The 21,595-nt window shown below is 31.1% G+C and overlaps 1 protein-coding gene, 1 long non-coding RNA gene and 1 other non-coding gene across 4 annotated transcripts; all 3 read right to left on the bottom strand.

The window, feature by feature from the left end:
• Positions 1 to 6,048: 6,048 nt before the first annotated feature.
• LOC118046931 (uncharacterized) lies at positions 6,049 to 9,915 on the bottom strand. The gene is made up of 9 exons (XM_035056026.2): positions 9,386 to 9,915; positions 9,054 to 9,240; positions 8,833 to 8,966; positions 8,599 to 8,711; positions 8,238 to 8,481; positions 6,948 to 7,100; positions 6,676 to 6,755; positions 6,509 to 6,558; positions 6,049 to 6,328 (listed from the first exon to the last, which is right to left on the bottom strand). Exons 1-9 carry the CDS (start codon positions 9,860 to 9,862, stop codon positions 6,198 to 6,200), a joined length of 1,569 nt encoding a protein of 522 aa, XP_034911917.1. The 5' UTR covers positions 9,863 to 9,915; the 3' UTR covers positions 6,049 to 6,197.
• Positions 9,916 to 14,878: 4,963 nt separating this feature from the next.
• TRNAC-GCA (transfer RNA cysteine (anticodon GCA)) lies at positions 14,879 to 14,950 on the bottom strand. The gene has a single exon. It is a non-coding gene; the product is annotated as a tRNA-Cys (tRNA).
• A 2,911-nt stretch (positions 14,951 to 17,861) lies between these two features.
• On the bottom strand, positions 17,862 to 20,106 carry LOC118046930 (uncharacterized). 2 transcript variants are annotated; one of them, XR_004687257.2, is made up of 4 exons: positions 19,561 to 20,105; positions 18,681 to 19,470; positions 18,448 to 18,512; positions 17,862 to 18,338 (listed from the first exon to the last, which is right to left on the bottom strand). It is a non-coding gene; the product is annotated as an uncharacterized lncRNA (long non-coding RNA). The 2 variants fall into 2 exon arrangements; XR_012169333.1 differs by having other exon boundaries at positions 18,448 to 19,470; positions 19,561 to 20,106.
• Between the last annotated feature and the right edge of the window lie 1,489 nt (positions 20,107 to 21,595).

Genomic DNA, 21,595 nt, shown 5'->3' with positions numbered 1-21,595 from the left:
CACACTTTGGTTTATATTGAGTTTTGAAATTATTAATATTATGATGACCATATTTATAAAACCGAGATTGATTAGATGAGTCGACTAGGGATCTAGCTGACCCAGGGTCTTGACTCGAATCGACCCACGAGTCTAGTTTTAAAACTATAATAGTAAACACTTTTATCTTTATGATGCAACCATATTATTCGATAGTTTCACCCACATTTAACTAGTGTTTTGCCTATGTTTTATATATAAAATGCCTTGATATTCTTTGCTTTATGTTTTGAAGGCACTTTTGGATGAAAGATGCAAAAATGAGTAAATTGAAGGTAATTGGCAGATTTGACGTTCAGTCGATGTTTTATACAAAGTGTTGTTACTCATTTTTGGACCCCCACGTGCTAGAGACGGTGTATACCTCTTTTGAATAGAGTGTAGGAGTTTAGCTCATGTTCGCCAGAAGATTGACAAAAGCACATAAGAAATATGTTTTTTCAAAACCTTGTTTGAGCTGTTTCTGCTCTTTTTAGCCTTCCCCTTTACTACCAAAATCATCAGGTTTTCTTAGGTTGATCAGGAGTCGTCATAATGCTAAATTCGTTCCTTTTTTATCTGGTCTTTAAGGTTGAATAAATCCCTCAGAATTTGCACTAAAAAAAATGGTTATGCTGCTGTCGCAATTTTTTGTTCCAACTTAGGCTCTGATTCTGACTTAGTTTCGTACGATATCTGACCATCCTGGGTATATTCTGTCACTCTTTACATATTGAAAAATTGACGTACACCTTTAATAGGTCCTAGGGATCATTGTTCTTAGAGCAGTTTCTCAGTCAGATTTGGATGCTCAACATTGTCGGATCAAGAACCTTTTTGACCAACTAGATTACTGCCAGATTCTGTTTTCTAAAACGATTTTATCTCACTTTGACTTCTTCATCAAAGATGTAGTCCTGGACACGTAGTTGGACAGTAACGTTCGAGTCTGCACTAAAAAACTCTATTTTTGGCCTAGTTTTTGTGATTTTTGTTCTTATTTCATACTCTCAGTCATATCAGGATTCTCGGCTTTCGTCAGTTTTTGAGTTAGACCTGGAGATCCCTTTTTAGATTACTGCCAGTTCTTGTTCTGTAAAAGATTTTATCTCACTTCGACGCCTTCATCGAAGTTGTAGTCCTAGATGTGTAGATGAATTTAATCTTTTGAATCACTTGATTTTGATATTAAAGACTCAAGATGTTCTCGTTTGAATATCTAACGTGAATTCTGCCGCGAGAAGGATATTGACCCGAGTCTGCACTAAAAGAACTCTTTTTTTTTTTGCCTAGTTTTTATGATTTTTGTTCTTAGTTCATACTCTCAGTCATATCAGGATTCTCGGCATTCGTCAGTTTTTGAGTTAGACCTATTACTGTTAGATTCTGTTCTGTAAAACGATTTTATCTCACTTCGACTTATTCATTAAAGTTGTAGTCCTCGATGTGTAGATGAATTTGGGCTTTTGAATCACTTGATTCTGATACCAGAAGCTCAAGATATTCCCATTTTAATATCTAACGTGAAGGCAGAAAATTCTGCCGCGGGAAGGATATAGCCCAAGTTCGCGGGGCTGATTCGAAGGATTTTTTTTGGACCAAGGACTGAATCGAAAAGTTTTAAAATGAGGGATTGAATTGAAGAAGGATATTGAAAGCTGGAGAGGGAGGATGGATCATCATAAATGATATGATTTTTTCCACACCAATAAGGAAAATGAGACCTTGCAGCTGCACCATCCAGCTGATTTTCTTTCCTTTTTCGCTGCAAATTCTTGTTGTTTTTCCTTTATCATCATGTCTGATTTTGGGAGCTGCAACCACGTTTTTTTTTGCCTCATTTCAAAGGGAGCAGCTGGCCCTATGGAAGGAAAGAAAACAGCCACACCCTCCTCTAAAACTAGAAAGAAATCAGACGTAAAGAACCAGCATAAAGTCAGAATATTGCAGCTTCCTTTTGCTTTTTTTTTTTTTACTGCAAATCAGTAGGGATTTACGTCCTAGGATTAATGCATTGAATCCTTCTTAAATGGAGACATTTTAGACTATATATAAGCCCCTCTAATGACCTAACGGGGGAGCAAAAAAAAAAGGAGCAAAAAGAGAGCAAGAACATAGCAGAAAGAGATTAGAAACATAAAAGAAAAACGTAAGAGAGGCAGAGTAAAAAAAAAACGCAGAATAAAGGGAGTTTCTTGTTTGCGTTCTGGTGTCACCGTGAGGGAAGAAAAGAAAAGAAACAAGACGGAGAGGGAGCTTTGTTGCTAAACCTGGACAACAACATTTTGCTTGGTTTTATTTCATCCTCTGCAGAAAAGAAAACGTTGAGACCTGCAGGTAAGTCTTAACTTTCTTCTCCTTTGCTGCCTTTAAATCTGTTGCACTTTTTTTTTTTCTTTCTCTCTTTGCTTTGCTTTGCACATTCGGTTTTTTTGTTTACTATGTACACAATGAACGCTCGCCTTGTTTTGTTCCTGTCGTGGCTTTGAGAGTTAGATGAGTGACTATTTTAAGAGGGCTAGCTTTTGGTGTTCCGTTTTTTTTCTTTTTTTCGCTGTTCCAGAATCAAGGAACCGGGGAAGGGGGGCTGTTGTTTATTCATCATCAGCTCCCTTTTCTATTAGTATCCTTCCATGCTCTTTAATTGAAATAGCTGGCCAGGTTTTCTTTGGTTTTTATTCCGTGATATAATTATAACGGCATGCTGTCCCAAGCTTTTCCTTTTTGTATGAAGTATGGCAGTTTCTCCCGATTTGGCAAAAAGAAAATGGGTCATGATTCATAGACATATGTAGCAGGATTTTGATTTCAAAACTTCAGTTTCAAAACTTTGGTTCCCTTATCCATACGTGCTTAGTCCTTTCCAATGTATAGAATTTTAAGTTGATTTGGCTTTGAATGATTTTTGTTATGAAATTTTTTAAAGTTTCTTGTAGTTCTTGTAATATGAATGATGGCTTGCTATTTTCCATTTTTTGTGTTTACGTTTAATTGTGATGCTATGAGTTTTCGATAAATTTTTTTTAAAAGTTTTCTTGTGTGTTGCATACGGCCAATACCCTAACATATTTTGAATTTCCTCTTTTAAAAAAATTTGTTGAAGTTTCTAAAAATGTGTTTTTGCATGGATTTCTTAAACACAACAAAAATTATTTTCTTGCATTTCTGGATTTTACAACATGTTTGTAAAACTCCAAAGGGTGTTGGCCAATATTCAAAAAAAAATATAAAAATCTTATTTTGGGTAGAATTCATCTATTATTCACCGTTAATGTTTGGATAAAGAAATCCTTAAAGGACGAATATCCAAAATATTATTGGGAGTAATAAATCCGCACACATCCGTGAAAGAAGCCTTGATTATAATCAAAGACATTTCAAAAAATTTCTTACTCCACGGTTTATGAGCCGTGAGAGTATAAAATATTAAAAAATTAGGTTTTTTTTGTAGCGCCCTAGATTTCTAAATTTTTTGTCCCATTTTCTTGCGATTTACGAGTCGCAAACTCTTAAAATACTAAAGGGAAAAATGAGCTTTCAAAGCACATGGAATCTCCTTGGATTTCTATCCAAATAAATTTTATTTGAATCAAACCTAAGAAAATTGATGGGATTAGAAAACACTAACACCATAGCAATTATAGAGCAAACCAAACACCAAGCAGCTTACCTTAGGTAGGGCGTACTAGGGGTGCTAATACCTTCCCTTTACGCAACCAGTCCCTTGCCTTAGAATCTTTGAAAGACCAGTTAGGGTTCCCAGTGACCAAAATACTAGGTGGCGACTCCCTTATTCACAATAAAACAAAAGACCCCGAAATCAATCGAAAGTCGCCGCGCTCCACCGCGAGGGTGCGACACAAAGCGTGAGCTCTAAAGGTCGAAATGAAGTGATTCAGTGGCATTAAAAAAGCTAACATCCATACATTTCTGTACATCTAAGGCAAGACAATAAAATAAGGAAGAGCATGGAAATCGCAGCTTTCAAAGTCAAATCTCGCAATCTGCCAGTGTTGACCTTCGGTCATTCCGACTTGAATATCTAGAGCTACAAAAGTCCAATTGATGCAAACTCAATTGTTTTGGATTCCTGACTCAAATGCCTATAAATGCTCAAAATTTCAACCAAAAAAAATATCATATGAGGGAGATATGATTTTTCAAAGATGACAACTGAATTCTGCTAGCAAACAGGTTTCGTGAAGAAACGAGTCCAAATTACGTTCCAAAGCATCTAAACCGACATCCAAGTTTTTATTTCAGCAATTTAGCTCCTCTAAGTCAAATCTTGAAGATTTCATGCAAATCTATTCTTTTTTTTTTTAGGAAAATAGTTATTGAACTACTTAAATGTAAACAGTTTACTTAAGGGAGGACTGTTTTGTAAAATAGAGATTAGGGTTTCCTAGCATACAAAAAGAATGAGGGAAGAGAAGGGGGGCAGCTAGCCAACAAGAGAAAAACACCCCCCTCCTCTAAGAAACCCTAAATCATGCATTCTTCCATCTTTTTGATTAGTTGTTCAACAAACATGCAAGGCTAAACTCATTTTCTTAGTTGCAAGGACACGGAAACCTTCAGATTTCAAGAACTGTGAGATTTATTCTTCAATTTATTTTCAGTTTGTATTATGAATGAGTATGTTTGTTTTTCTATGCATATTTCCTATGATTGTTTATCTTAATTTGGTAGAGCGGATTCTAAGTTATTATTGTGAATAATCTATTGCTAAGTTTGATATCAAAACCGGAGTTGTGGTATATAAACTTGTGAAGCAACTAAGCTTGATAATTGTAGCGGAACTACGTTATTAAACTTAGGGAGAACATTCAATCAAAGCAACATAAGCAGACAACTTGGTTGTTAAGATTAATGAATTTATCTGGATCTTAAGGCTGCCATTGGATTAAATCATTAGTGCGGACACTATGATTATTTGTTGGTTTGGGTTAGTTATACGGCGGATCTGTTAATTAACCAACGTTGAGAAAAAATAAAAATTCAGAATATAAACTAGAGTTTCATTTCAAAGATCAGTTCTGATTTCTATAGGTGGATGTGTGATTGCGACTAAGATTTGTTCTCTTGATAGTTTTCTGATTTTATTAAATTTTGTTTGATAGTTTATTGTTTTTTTTTGCTTTAGCCTAGATAACGTCCACCCCCCCCCCAAATTGCATATCATCTAGCATAAAAATCTGACTTGAACCTTCCTCGTGGGATCGACCCCTTGCTTGCTCTATACTATCTTGTGTGTTGTGTTTGAAGCTAGGGTAATTAATTTGTGCGACCGCGACATCGCAACACCTTATATTGGCTCGGGTCAACTCAGGCTGACTCTCCTGTGCCTTGCCCTGGGTCGACCTCCGAGTCAGGTTTTAAAATTATGATAATAAACATTTTTATTCTTATGTTGACCCTTCCAACTCATGACCTAGGTTTTATCCTGATTTAACGCCTGAGTCGGATTTTAAAACTATAATGATAATAATTTTTGTCCTTATATTAACTCGGGTCAACAATCAATCCGACGCGTAACTTGAGCCTTGTTTCGGGTCGACTCTCAAGTCGAGTTTTAAAACTATAATAATAATTATTCTTATTTATATGTTGACTCGAGTCAACCCGAGCTGACCTTCACAACTCGTGACCAAAACCTTGCCCTTGGTCGACCCTTGACTCGAGTTTTTCAACTAGGATAATAACTATTTTTATCCTTATATATTTTAGTTAAATAATTTTTGAATTGAGGGTTTTTTTACAATGATATTTTAAAAATAAATTTTTTTTTTCTATGAAGACATGTTCCATCTGTATCTCCTGTTTGAAAGTATAAAAATTCATTCTACCTCTACAATTTCCCCCCCCCTTACTGCTAACGTAATCCTTTTTATCTCGAAGGTAAACAATAATATCTGGTTTCTCTAGTACTTAATTTATACATTAATCCTTGAAGATATGAAGGGTTGTCTATATATATTTATTTGAAGCTCCAAATTTCATAGCAAAATAAGCGACTCACAAGATATTAGCAACTAATAACTTCCATATAGTTTCCCTTTAAATAAATACCAGCTTCCTATAGAAATGAAATGCAGGGGAATTTGATCACACAGATTTCCTGCAACTCTTATTGCAGATGGCTAAGAATTATGGCCAAATAAATATAAGCTGGGAATCTAAAGCATAGTTAGATCAACATAGTACTTATTAATCCATTCTTTAATGATCTTGATCTCCATCTTTCGCTGTGAGACCAACCATTCTGGATCAGTTTCCTCCGCAAAAAGTATATCCAAGCAATGAGACCCTGAAATTAACGGAGTGAATATTGTACTGTTAATTAACATGAACTTAATTCCACAAAATTCCCTTGTACAAATTTCTCTGTTTTCACTTTGGTTATGGCATTGATGGAGCTTCCCAGCCAAATTTTGATCCTATTTTCTTGTTTCAAGTGAGGATATGATTGAATGGAGGGCGTGCTTACCATTGACGGTTTTGAGAGCTACAACAGTGTCTGAAATGTTCTCCAAAACCCTAGAAGTACAGGTGATCGGACATGTTAAATTTGGTTAGGTCTATATTTTATACCTGTGAATGTGACAATCAGAAGTCACAAAATCGTTGTCTTTTTCAATGCTGTTAGTTACTTACCCTCCACTACTGTAAGGATCTCTTAGCCCGTTGGAGAAGATGATATTGCTAGCAAACCTTTCAAGAATCAGTTTTATACTCTACATAGTAAAAAGTAATAAAGATTAAATTTTTGTGGTAATATATATGACCTCCCGATCGAGGTCAAGATCAAGAAAATAAATAAATATACAATGAAAGAAAAAATTAAAAAAAGAGAGAGGTGAAAACATGCATTAATAGAAGATTAAGGAGTTAATTAAAAGGATAAATTAATTAAAGAGAGAACATACATGACCTCCGTAATAGGTAGTGACCCAATGAGGACGAGTTGGGACACCATACAAACTCATGCAATTCTCTATAAAGTCTTTCAAATCAAAAGGATCTGGTGGGAACATGGAATTATTCCCAACACCAATAGGTATCGCCATCTCACTGCATGTCTAAACAACTAATTAATTATTAATGCATCATGGAATATATATATATATATATAGGGGGGGGGGAGAATAAAAAACAACTAGGAGAATAAGTTAAATTTATCCTTATATTTTATATGTAATTTTTAATATGTTCTTTTGTTATGAACTCAAACTTAACATAATTTATTAACATAAATAACTATGAGCAAATGAATTTTAAGACTATATGACAATTCAATTTCTTTTTCAAATTTATTTTTGTAATAAACCAGGTGAGTTTGAGTGTCTCGGAGTATATGTATTTCCATTATTTTTTATGAAAATATCTACTAGAAAAATATGATAATGAAAGATTTAAAATATAAGAATATAATAAGAAAGATTAAGTCTAGAATATAAAGATAAGTAGAGCTAATTACCCAATAATTTATTGCTGAGTCTAGATAAAAATGTTCAAATAACTTTTGTATTCTAATTTTCTTTCTTCTTGTTTTTTTTTTTTTTTTTTTTGTAGATCTCTCTCGTGAATGTAAAAACCATGGACTAATATAATATTAACAAAGTCTACACTGCCACTACTATTAATTTTCTTAGAAAAACAAAATATTTATTTTCATTTATAGTTGTTGGAATTAATTATAATAATAAGATGAGAGAAGTGATGTTACTCGTGATAATAACAATGGCTGAAAAAGTGATAATAATTATGATTGTGATTGGTATGAATATATAAATGATAATATTTATAGTGATAATAAAGCTGAGAATTGGGTGATGAAGATTGCTACGGTAATGATAATGATAATGATAGATGATAATAGTGGCAAGATGGTAATTGCAATGGTGCTTAAAGGTGTGGTGGTGGTGGCAGAAGAGTGGTTATAATGATTAACCATTAGCAATAATGATGGACGGCGCAAATAGATGGTGGTGCTGATGCAAAAATAGTGGTTGCTATACTACCAGCGTGAAAACTATTGGTTCATAATTGTAATGAAGAATTTAGCAAACTACATATAATACAAATCAAATATTACGTTATCTTAAATTACATTAAAAAAAAAAAAAAACCTCAAGCAATTATGGAAGGAAGAATGGAAATAAAGTGAAGAAATAATTGCCATGCGGGTTAATTTACCAAAAGAGTAATTATTTTACCTGCCATCGCCACCCCACAGTTGTTTCAGATGGGTCGGTGTGTGCATTGACATAGCACGAGAGGTTTCCTTTATAAGCAACAAGACCACCAAATATTCTGCTTAGAACATCATCCCCAAAACCACCGCCATCGATGCCCTTACAGACCTCGTTCACCGGATATGTTGGTGGCCTGTTGTACTGAGCAGCACTAGCATACATTGTGTCTAAGTGATCCTTGAGCTCACTGGCATCTGTCAAGGGACTGCAGCAAGGAAAATTAGGTAGTATAGTTAATAGATCAAAATATATACCAAGGCTATATATTATTGAATATATATTCAGTTGAACAAGCAACGTTAAGAAATTATATGTATATTACGTGCAAGTCTTGAATTTCTTGCTAAGCATTGAGAGACCATCGGGTTTAGAAGCAAGTTCATCAATTCCTGACCATGACATTTTTATAGTCTGGTAGCAAGTCTCGCTAGCTTCCTGCACTCGCAAGACTCCCACGTATAAAACAATGTTATTTATCTTATATATATACTCTGGATCGATTAAGAAAACTAATTTAAAATGAGAAAATTAAAGGCGAAAACTCAAAATATATTACTCTAAAGTCCTTGGTGACTATAGAATAGTATCCATCCTGTGGTGTGATATCATCAAAATAAAGAATTGGCGCTGATGAGGCCAAGGCTCCGAGGGCAATGTGAGGGTACTTGAGGCGAAACCACGAAGCCAGCACTAACAAACATGGAGAGAAAAAGAAATAAGGAATCAACGTCTTCTTCAATAAAATCCATGGAGAACATATAGTACGGATCCACCTACTTCCACCGTATGATCCTCCAATGACGATAACTGGAGAATATTGAGCCCTTAGTGTCTCCTTTATGTGAATGATAATGGCTGCATAGTCTGCTATAGCCTGGGCCGAGTTGAAATACCCTCGTTTGCTTGCATCCTTCAAGGCTTCCTCCCTTGATCCAAATGGGATTGATTTTCCATAATATCTGTGCTGGTCGATGACATAAATATAAATATATAAAAACTATTATCACCATTAATCATTAGGTTCTATTTCAACGTACCAAAGACAGCATTTATACAAATACAAGCATAGGCAAGCCTAATCAAATTAAGAGAACTAATTGTATTCGTACCTCAATAAACACCAAGAGAGAACTAAACTGGACAGCGTTATCAGCTAGAAATCCAACAGCGGCAAGATCTCCTTCAATCGATTCTTCTGCACCAAGATAAACTAAGATTGGTGCACTAACATTCGCACCACCCCAATACTTAGAATTGATCAAATATCGTTGCAGAAATGTGTCGTAGCTTTCAGGCCTGTAGTTGAAGTGATCAAGTGTTTGGTCGTAAAAAAAGGTTTCAAAACCTTCTCCATCAAATTCACCCAAAGTAGTTTTATCAGGCTGGTCTCGCCAAACTCTTGGCCCTATTGGACTAAGCCTTGGAATAGTTTTAAGACGTTTTGCTGTTGCAGTGGTTAAGGAAAGCAGTAAGAAAAACTGGAGAAGAAATAGCCTTTGAAACATCATGGCAAGATGTGTCCAGCGGCTAGCTAGGTTTGTTGTTTTAAGGTTTCTCTGGTGATCCAAAGCCTGTATTAGAGCCATCCTTAAATAGCAAGATCCCCCTTTACTTTGGGAGGACTTTGACTTTTACACGCTCACACTTTATTACACTTTGAGGATCACAATAATTGCAAAAAATCTGGCTTCAGGGGAGTGGCGCAATATCTTTATGAAAATCTAGGTTTGCTTTCGAGTTTTACTATATAATTAATTAATTCCCAAGTCATTCTTATATATTGTTGGATTATTGTGGATCTACAAATCGGTCCCATTGATCCAATGATATATATCAATTTTTAATGTTTATTTTATCATATTTTGTTACTATTTAATGTTACCAACTAATCGGATATCTATATTTTGGACATCATTGTTGTATTGATGTCTGTCTACCTCATTAAATTTATTTGATAAATTTAACACACCAGTCCAAATGCCACTAAAACCCAAGAAATAATATTTAAATAGTTAGGTTTTAAAAGGTATAACTCAATTAATTGGGTTTTAATTTTTTTTTTTTTAAGATCATCGGTTTAAATTCCATGAATTTTAGAGTTATTAAAAGCTTACATGGTCATTAACTTCAAGACCTGTAAAATTAATTAAAATGCGTGCAAACTAATCCAAATATCCATTTTAATAATAATAATAAAAAAAAGGAAATAAAACCCATCATAACCTAAGCTTGGGTTACAGGTTAATTAATTAGATTAATATGATTTTTTTCTAATCAAGTTGCGTCCTGATTTACTAGGTCAATTGCGTAATATTAAATTAATTAATTATTTATTTATTTTTACCAGGTCATACTTCTGCCGGCACTACTGTCGGAAAATTAAAAAAAAATTATTTTTATTTTGTTGTTTAATGTTTTTATATCATTTTAATATATTGATGTTAAAAATTATTTTAATATATTTTATAATAAAAAATATTTTAACAATTAGTATCATGCTCTAAATCCTTTAAAAAAGTGTCGATAACAGCAGGAGGCTGATTGGATCTTTGCCCCTTTGATTGCACAGTAGAAGGCATTACTTTGCGGTCATGGATGGATGGCTGTAGATATTGACCAACACCAGGTCAAGCATCAAGTTGATAAATAATGAGTTGCCAGGATTTTGTTTGGAAAAATTAAAAAATAAAATGTTTTGTAAAAACCGTGTTTTTGTTCAAAGATAGTATGGATACCGTTTTGGAAAAATCGATGTATCACATCAATTAAGGTATTTTGTGATCCATATTCAATACCTTTTTTTTTTTTTTTTTTTTTAACGTGGGTGTCCGGGCCAGCTTGCGCGCACCTCGACTAATCCCACGGGCCCTGAAGTTAACGACCATGTAAGCCTCCAGTGGCCATCATATGAGCAACCTGGGGTTTGAACCTGAGACCACAGAACATGGTAGACCCGGGTGGCTGATTTTACAGGTTTCACTAGTTTACTGGTCGTGCTAATCAAAGTTTTTTAACATTAATAAAAAATTGATTTTATTGTATTATTAAATTTTATTTCAGGAGTTAACAACTAGAAATCTTCTAATTTAGTTTTTTTTTCTCACTCGAGTTTAAAATTAAATTACATGAAAGTTACTTCAATGTAACTTAGTTGTCATGACAGATTTAAAGATAACCCGGACAACTAAAAAAAATATGATTTGCCTTTAAAAAAGTAAAATAAAAGTGATCTTTTTTAAAATATTGAGATGCTGATATATTATATTGATCCGGGTTTTGCATCTTAACCCGTCCAATTCATCATCTGGATAATGGAATCCACTAAATTTTAAAAAAAAAATTAAACTATTTTTTGTTTAATTATACAATAATAAAATAAATGTTTGTAAACTTAAGCACAAATTAAATATTGGGATGTTTATTTGAGGCTACAATAATAGAAATCAAATTCAACCAAATGTTAAATAATTAAAATGAATGGGGGGTGATGAATAAAAAAATCATTAAAAGAATTATAAAAAATATAGACTATTAAAATAAACTAAAAAGGTGGTGATTTTACTATGCATTTATTTACTATTCACTCTCTCACAAATCATTTTGGATTAGAATAATGATTTTTTTAAAATTTTCAATTTGATCTTCAATCTTTTGTTTTGCACAATTAAACCCTTTTAGGCCTAAATTAATAGCCAATCACTTCTTCTTCTTTTTTTTTTTTTTTTAAGAGATGATGAAATTAAAAAATAAAGGATCAATGTGAAAGACATTAAATTTAATGTATTTTCATCTCAATATTATATTAAAATATTATTTATTATTTAGTTAATTTTACATTCATTGTTAAAATCTATTTCATTTTCAAATAAGTGTGTTAACAATACCTAAATTCTTTTTTTCATGCTTTAAAAAAAATATTTACTCTAACTCGTAGCATAGGATAGATCCAATATGCTAGTTCTACTTAAAAGGTATAAAATTAATCTCGGCTTGAAGCATATTAACATTAGTGTCATTCCTTTCTTTAAAAAAAATCTACAAAAAAAAGTTATATTTGATTATTTTTTTTGTTTTTTTTTTAATAAAAAAAGTATATCAACATTGATTTAATAAATGTTACGTTCCTCCAAGATGTTTTGGGCACACTGTTTCTTGTTTGTGACCGGTTTTCTCACTATGCTCGTGGCAGTCCTTTTCACCTCTCTTTCTCTTTCATTTATTATTAAGTTTATGTTTATTTGTTGGAAAATAATTTTTTTAAAATAAATTCAGAAAAAATAAATTATTTTTTGATATTTGATAATGTAATGAAAAATAATTTAAAAAATATTTTTCAATGTTTGGTTATGTCATGAAAAATGAGCTAGAAAATAATTTATTAATGTTTTATTTTTTTCAAGTGTATTAAAATAATAAGGAACAAATCTTACAAATTAAAAAGTTGAATAAAAATAAAATTAAAAAAATATAATTTCATAAATTATATCAAATAAAATAAATAATAATCAAAATAATAGAGATCAAATCTAAAAAATAAAAAAATTAAAAGATGAAGAAATTAAAATAATAATAATAATTAACATTTCATAAATTATTTCAAATAAAATAAGTAACAATCAAAAGAATGAGAATCAAATTTAATAGATAAAAAATTTCAATTAAAAAATAATAAGGAAAAACCAAATAACAATTCTAAGTTTTGACTGGGTCACCAGGTCGCTCAGGTTAAATATTTTTAAAATCAAAATAACATCATTTTAGTAAAATAAATAGTTAACGGGTTGCGACTAGATTTTTTTAGACCAGTCGTCGTGTCACACCGGGTTTTTGATGTTGTTATAGTAAAATAATAGTCAATTTATATTTTTACTGGTTACTCACGTGGATCTATATATATATATATTAACAAGACCTAAATTCTTTTTTAAAAAATTAATTAACCCACAACATACCACATGTAAAAAAATCTATATATGCTATGGAGGGCAGCATATATATATATATAGAAGTAGCTAGCATGCGCGAGAATTTCCAACATTATATATATATATAGAAGTAGCTAGCATGCGCGAGAATAATCATCGAATGTTGGAAAGAGTGCACTACATAGTCATGAGTGGCGTCTGGGTCACATAAATCATGAAGCCTAGAAGTACATTGTGTCACACAATCAGGCATGGTCCCGTAATTAAAAAAGATATATTTTCTCCAAGAGAATTTATTGAATTTCTATAAATACACCAAATAAATACAAGGGTGTTTTTTTTATATAAAAATAAAATAAAATTGGCCCAAGCAATAATTTAGTCTTCGTCAAAGTATTTGGTAGGTTTTTATAAATTCTTTAATTTCAATTACATATGAAGAATGGCATCGATAATTCTTCCAAGAATTATGATAGCAATTGTGGACCATATGATATGAATGGACGAACTCTCGTTAATCACATAAATTATGATGGCTTTTGGCTGCGTGCACTAGAAATCCTTCTGGAAAAGCTACACACATCTGCAATCATAATCAATTGTGGTCCAAAATAAACTATTTAGTAGGTGATTAATAATAAAAGATTGAAATTAAAGAGTTTGATTTTTCTTGTAATTTTATATTCAAGTTCTGGAATTATTAATATGATTATCGTTAGAAATTTATATGATAATTAATTTTAAAACTTATGAAATTAATTAAGATACGTATAAATTTATATTAATTAAAAAAAAAGTGTGGTCCAAAATAAAGCTTATTGTAAATCAGTGTATTCCATTCCAAAGACACAAGCATCTCTTTTCCAGCTTTAAGGATAAGCTACAAAATATATTCTTCCACTGCATTAATAACCTTCTAGCTCCTTCTTTTCCTTTTTTTATTTTTTATTTTTTATTGAGGACCACATGTGAAACAATTAATCCTTTTTTCAAGCGTACAATAATTATCATGAATTCTAGAGAGATGAAAACCAACTTCTCTCGTAATCCAAGGGCTATATGTGAAGATCGAAATGCTCATATGGAAATAGCTGTTTCGTTAAGTTTGTAGCTGCAAGAAGGGGTAATTTTCTTGTTTGGTTTTTTCTCAAAAAAAAAAAGATAATTAAATTAAATTTTTTTTTAAAAATCAAAACTGGTTTAAACCGATCGGTTTAGTTTTTTAGGACAAAAACCGGTTTAGCTCTATTTTTTTATTTGGCTCAGTTTTTTCCTGGTTGACTTGATTTTTTTTCTTGTTTGGATTCGGTTTGATTTTTTTAGTTTGAGTTCGGTTTGATTTTTCAGTTTTAGACTTATAGAACCTGTTAGTTTTTTTTAAAATTTTAATTGATTTTTTTTTTAATTTGATTTTTTCAGTTTTTGTACTCACATAGCTGCAGGGAAAAAACAAATACATGAATAAATAAAGGAAAGTTACCAGATTACTATATAGGGTAAATTCTTCATAGCTTATTTACAATTTAGTTAAATTGGATTGAATTGAAGAGATGTGAGTGATATGGAGTGAATTTGACAAAAATATTTTACAGGGAATGACTTGACATATATATTGACACAAATACAAGGACTAAATTTGGGTTCAAAACATTTTCATCAAAAGCGGGGAGAGAAAATAGGGCCCTACCGGGTTCGAACCGGTGACCTCTTGATCTGCAGTCAAATGCTCTACCACTGAGCTAAGGACCCGATTTGTTTATAATTGGATACACAATATATAATACTAAATATTGACCAATTTAGCTTTTGATTAAAGAAGGACGACATCTGTAACCATAGCTGCATGAGGCAATGATTTTTTTGGTGGCTTTTGAAAAAAGTTATTTTTTTTTTGTTTTAAATTAATTTTTTTTTGTTTTTAGAACAATGACATCAATAATAAATTTAAAAAAAATAAAAAAAATTATTTTAATATATTTTTAAACAAAAATAATTATAATCACAATATTAAATGCTACTTGAATTTAAAATAAACCATCTCTAATATTAACTTATTCAATTATCGTGGAGACTTTTATTTTTCTGGATTCAATAGTTAGAAGTGATTTTTTGTGTTTTAATTGGAATTAAATTTTCTCATCACGTTATTTATATATTCACAGGAATTTCTTTTAATTTCAAAATTTGAAAACTGAGAAAAAAACATGTTTTCTTAATCATCAAATCAATTTTTACTCTTTTATAGTAAGTTTTTGGGGAAAAAAAAATTAAAAAAAGAGTGGGTGATTGAATTTGAATCCGGACCCTTTCTAGCATCTCCTTATTCAATTATCCTAGGAAATGTTTTTTCTTGATTCAATAGTTAGTGGTATTTTTTAATTAGTTTGTGTATTAATCAAAATCAAATTCCTTTATTATATCAGTTTGAAGTTTTTAAAATATTTTAATAAAATTATTATGATTTCAAAATCCAATCTAAGAAATAAGAAAAATAATCAAATTAGTTGTAATGAATTATTTTTTTTGTTTGTTCACTAACAAGTTCATCTTTACAGTTTTCATTCCATAAAAATTCAATTTATTTTCCTAATTTCTCAATAACATATTAATTATCAATTAAAAACTTATATATTTGGTTTGAAGTGATAATAATGATATAAAAGTTTATATATTTTTTGGATATTTTTTAAGTAAATTTATGTACTTATCCATTCCGAAATAATTTTTTGTGTGGGAACTAAAAAAAGATAGGTAACACTTCATATTGTATTTTTTATATTTTCTATTTTCTGCCGTCTCCCTCTTTTAAGTTAGAGAGACATATCCTGATATTAGACTTGCAGGCCTCCCAAATATATATAAAGCCAACGTTGGCCATTTTTAACTTGTACAATCTTCATTTACAAGAACAAGGATTAGACTGTTTCCTCAAATAACAGCACAGAGACTTCCTTTTATGCTCTAAACAGATTGCAAATTAAGAGGATGTTTGTTTCTATGGTTGTTTTTGTTTTTGAAATAAATCACAAAAAATACATAATTTGATAAAATATAAAAATTTGTTTATTATTTATGGGCTCTAGTTAATTTTACATTGAAAACACATATGAATTAGAAACAGTTCTAAGTTGCTTCACGGGAAGTGCAGAGTAAATTTCACTATGCACAGTTCACATGAACCATGGATAATATCTTCATTGTTCTTGGTTGGACCGGGTCTGATCTGAATCTAAATGTATTGGACTAGAACCGACTCAGTAAAAAAAATTCAATTTTTTTATTTTTAATTGTGTTTTATCCAAAAAAACTACTATTTAACATTATTCAATGACACTACATAAATTAGAAGGAGATCACATGATAGCATAGCATATGTAGAATTTGATTGTAATCATAATTTTGTTACTGATAATATTTTATCTTATTTTGTTACACATTCAAAAAACTATAAAAATTGTAGTCCTTGTCGGTTCGTACGTGATGAAATTGCAGATAATTTAATGGAACAATAAAAAAATAATTTATATAAAGTATTGATTATTTCATAATGTAATAACAGTAGTTAAATCTACAATATTTAAATTAAAAACCATTAATATTAATATATATCTTTTTTAGTTATTTTATAACCTTAATTCAAAAAATATTTTTAACCAAACACATTAAATTACTTTTTATTTAACATCAATTTGAACCATACTTTTGACTAAATATATATAAATACAAAACTAAAAATATTTTTTATAAAACAATTTGTTTTTTAATTACAAAAATTATTTTAATACGAAGCATATTACAAGGTGAGAAAGGTGGTTGATAGGCATGGTTGAAAGAGACAAAGATCAAGAACATACGTGGAATGTCTCATTTTCTTTGTTGTTATTTTCATTATTTTCAGCTCAGTGTATTTCATTGATTTTGTCTGATAAATGACAATTTTGTAGGTACATTGTCCATGAAAAGATGGCCAATTTCATGGCCCCTCGGTCATATGCCCACAAATTATTCGAGAATTCGTTTGGATTGAAGACCCAAAATCCTGTTTCAGTAGATTCTTAACATAAAAAGCTCTCATGGTGCACTCAGCAATGCAGGAAGCTAAAGGATAGATGGAATCACAGTTAGGAGCCAAATCGTAATTGTATAAATAATTATGCAGATTAGAACAGTGATTAATGAACAATATCCAATTATGTATATGGATGAAGAAGACTTGGAATTTAAACAACCTTTCCAAATTAATTATTATGGCAAAAGGTTACTTTTCATGAAGGACTAATCATATATCACCATGATATAAATCTTCTGGCTACAAACTTCGGAGAATTCAAGCACAATTTAGCATAGTAATCGATGGATTTTTAAGGGAAAAACACATATCTTTTGAGTTGTATTAAATTATATTTTGGGATTTTACTTAGCAGCTTAAGCTATTGAGTTGAATTAAATTTTTAATATAATATCAAAGCTTTGATGATTAAATTATCACTAATTTGAATCTTACAATCCTTATTTATTTGAAAAAAAAATTAAGAATAAAGTAATGCGAGTCCGTACAAGTTTAAAATTTAAAGAATTTTTACTTGAGAATGTGTGTTAGAAAATAATATAAATCATATCTTGAAATCTTACTTAATAACTTAAACTATTAGGTTGAGATGAATATTTAATATAATATAGTTTCAGTACAGAAGAAAAGCATCTAGGTTTAGGCTACTGTTTTGCGCCAACTGAGTTTAGGAACGTCCCAGTCTAGAACTCATGGAGTTTGAAGTAACTGTGAATTTTGATTCTGTTATTTGTATTATTACAGTTCCAATGTGGTGGTTCATCTATATACTGGTCCCTTGAAGAAAAACCAAAATTTAGACTGTTAGCCAATGCTGTTGCCAGTTCTAGTGGCCAGTATAGCATTGTACTCGGCGATCCAAGAGGCAATGATTATTATCTCTTTGTCTCGCTGTGCAACCAACCAGTCAGGATCATTTGGTGTTGCAGTTACAAGATCCAAGAAATGGGCACTTAATTACCTTAGAATCTTGAAAAAGTAAGCTTAGAACTCGAACGATTTCAGTCGACAGAAGTACCTTGTTCGGTATGCACAGCAACAACAGTGTCTGATATGTCCTCCAAAACACTGCAAGTCGAGGAAATACAAGAAAGAAAATTAATGAAGTAGAAAAATAAAATGTTCATATGAGGAAATTAACATCAGTAAACGAGATCCAGAAATCATGGTCTTTAACCTCCAGCACTGTCCATTGGAGAAGATGATGTTGCTTGCAAAATTTCTTGAGTGCAGATTTATGTCCTGCATAATAGAACATAAGCTTTCTCTTTGAAACAGTCACGGTAACAAACCAAATAGGTTGCATATCTTGAATCAGCCATAGTTCTTCTCTGAATGACAGGAAGCAGGAACAGAGAGAGTTTATCCAAAAAGAAAAGACAGAAAGAACAAATATTAAGAGGAACTTACATGGGCACCAAATGCTATTGGGATCCAAAGGCCTTGGAGCAATACCAAAAACTTCTATGCATGTTTCCGTATATTCAGTGAGATTAAAAGGAGCTGCTTGAAACATTGTATCGTTACCACCAGTCCCCATTGGCATTACAATCTCTGTGCGTGTCCGAAAGACATACTGGCCATATTCACGACAAGAAATTATCCTCCAAAATAAGACATTATTGTAACTTAAAAGCTAATGCATTTTAGAGAAAACATCGAAATTGAATGACTAATAAACTTGAACATGGTGATGAAGAATCCATTTACATAAGAGAACACTATGCTTTAAGAATACCTGCCATGGCCATGCCAGTTTCCCTTTTTTAAATTGATATACATCATGACATGACTGATTTCCAAAAATACTGGCATTGAGACCAGCAGCAGTTCTGACAAGAATTCTGGTTCCTTCAGGGGCTCCATCAATGGCATTGCACATATTTTCGAAAAAAAAATCTGGAGGATTGTGGAATTGAGCTGAGATCATAAACATCAATTCGAGGTAGTCCTTAAGCTCTTGCGATGAGTTCAAAGGGCTTAATCATTGAAAGAGACCAGAAACAAAAACAATTTGTTATGCATTGGACATGTAAAGCTGGGAAATTGAAGTTTGAAAGAATAAAGAAGCTGTTATAGTGAATTACTTGCAAGAACTGAAGATATTGCCAAGGGCAACAAGACCATTTGCTTCAGAGGCAATTCTATCAATTTCTGACCAAGAATTTCTTATAGTATTGTAACAACTCTCACTAGTTTCCTGCACCACCAGGGTAGCATTAAAGTACGTTATTCAAGTGATCAGACCATAAAAAAAATTAAAAAAAATAAACTCTAAGCAATTTATTACCTTAAAATCTCTGGTCACCACAACATGGTATGCATCTGTGGAGCCGACGATGCCAGAGCAGCGATGGTAACATGAGGATATTTTAGACGAAACCACGAGGCAAGCATTAAAAAAATTATCAGGAAAAGGTTAGTAAGAATTCAACATTGTTTTAATGTTAACCTTGAAGTTTGACTTGCTCCCACCATAAGATTCTCCACCCACAAAAACTGGGCAGTCTTCTGCCGACGGGTTCTTCTTGATATCTGTGATCAACTGTGCATAATATGCCAAAGCTTGTTCCGAGCTCAGAAATCCCAGGGCACAAGCATTTTGGAATGCTTGATCTTCAGATCCAGATGGAAATGATTCTCCATAATAGCGATGTTGTAACAGGTAGGAGATTATGTGTTACAAGGAAGCCGGCTAAAACAGCTATGCTTCAAAAGCACCCAAAGTTAATATACACCAATCATCTGTTGAACAAAAATTTCCCAAATGAAGATTAAAATAAGAACTACTCAAATCAGAATTCTAATTCTAACCAAGGTCAAGGATAGAATTCCTTTTTTTTTTTTTCTCTCTTCTTTTAAAACCTGCAGTAGAAGTAATATCGTGCAATGATTCATCCAACAATATAAATTAGCTAATTGATTTTTTTTTTTCTTTTTTGTGATGCCTATCACACCAACAATATAAAATTATATTATAATTATACTAATTATACATATAACTAAAGGGTGGGGGAAATTTTATTTTATAATTTTTTTCTTTTAAAATATTGTGGATTTATACGGTGTTTTTCCACATAATTTTTCTATTTTATTTTTTTTTATTTTTCAAAATTATATTTGTTGATTTTTTTTTTAATATTAAGTTGATTGAGAATTTAGTTATGTAATTTTTTTTTCTTTAAAACATTGTTGATTGCTACAGTATTTCTCTGCATAGTTTTTTTTTAATTATTTTTTTTGAAATTATTTTTTTTATTTTATTTTTTAATATTGAGCTGGTTAAAAATTACCGTTACAATATATGAGGAAAGCACTGTAACTTTCCTCGTAAATTACTGTGAATTGCTATAGTGTTTTTTCTCATATGGTTTTTTCTGTTTTGTTATATTTTTTTTTCTAAAATTATCTTTATCAATTTTATTTTTTAAAATATTAAGCTTGTTAAGAATTGTAATTACAAGTTTTTCCTCACAAAACACTATGGATTAATACAGTTTTTTCTCACATGGTTTTTTTCTAGTTTCTTTTGTTTTTATTTTTTGTAATATTTTATTCCAAAATTATCTTCATTTTTTTTTTTTTAATATTGAGTTGGTTAGAATTTAACTTTGTAATAAAGCTTAATCATATGACGAAAGCACTGTAACGTTCCTCACAAAACATTGTGGATTGCTACAATCTCTCCACATGGTTTTTTTTTTTCCTTATAATTTTTTTAAAATTATCTTTATCAATTTTTTTTTAATATTGAGCTGTTTGAGAATTACAATTATAAGTCATTACAAATAAGGCTAAATCATGTGGGAAATACTGTAGCTTTCATCACAAAACACTGTGAATTGCTACAGTGTTTCCAACATGATTTTTTCTCTTTTTTTGTGTTTTTTTTTGTTATTTTTTTTTTCTAAAATTGTCTCTGTCAAATTTTTAAAAAAATATTGAGCTGATTAAAAATTTAGCTTTGTAATATTTTTTCTTTAAAACATTGTGAATTGTTGCAATGTTTTCCCATATGATTTTTTTATGTTTTTTTCCAAAATTATCTTTGTCGATTTTTATTTTTTTTTAATATTGAGTTGGTTAAGAATTATAATTACAAGAAAGCTAAATCATATGGGGAAATCATTTTAGTTTTCTCACAAAACATTGTGGATTGCTACAATATTTTCTCTAAATGGTTTTTTATTTTTTTTATTGGGAAAAGCACTGTAGTTTTTTCTTACAAAACATTGTCAATTGCTACAATGTTTTTCCTCAAGGGTTTTTCATTCTAAAATTATCTTTGTTGTTTTTTTTTTAATATTAAGTTGGTAGAGAATTTA

This window comes from Populus alba, chromosome 1 (assembly GCF_005239225.2).
Source record: "Populus alba chromosome 1, ASM523922v2, whole genome shotgun sequence".
Classification (NCBI taxonomy): Eukaryota; Viridiplantae; Streptophyta; class Magnoliopsida; order Malpighiales; family Salicaceae; genus Populus; species Populus alba.
This window is presented reverse-complemented; position numbering and strand designations above follow the sequence as displayed.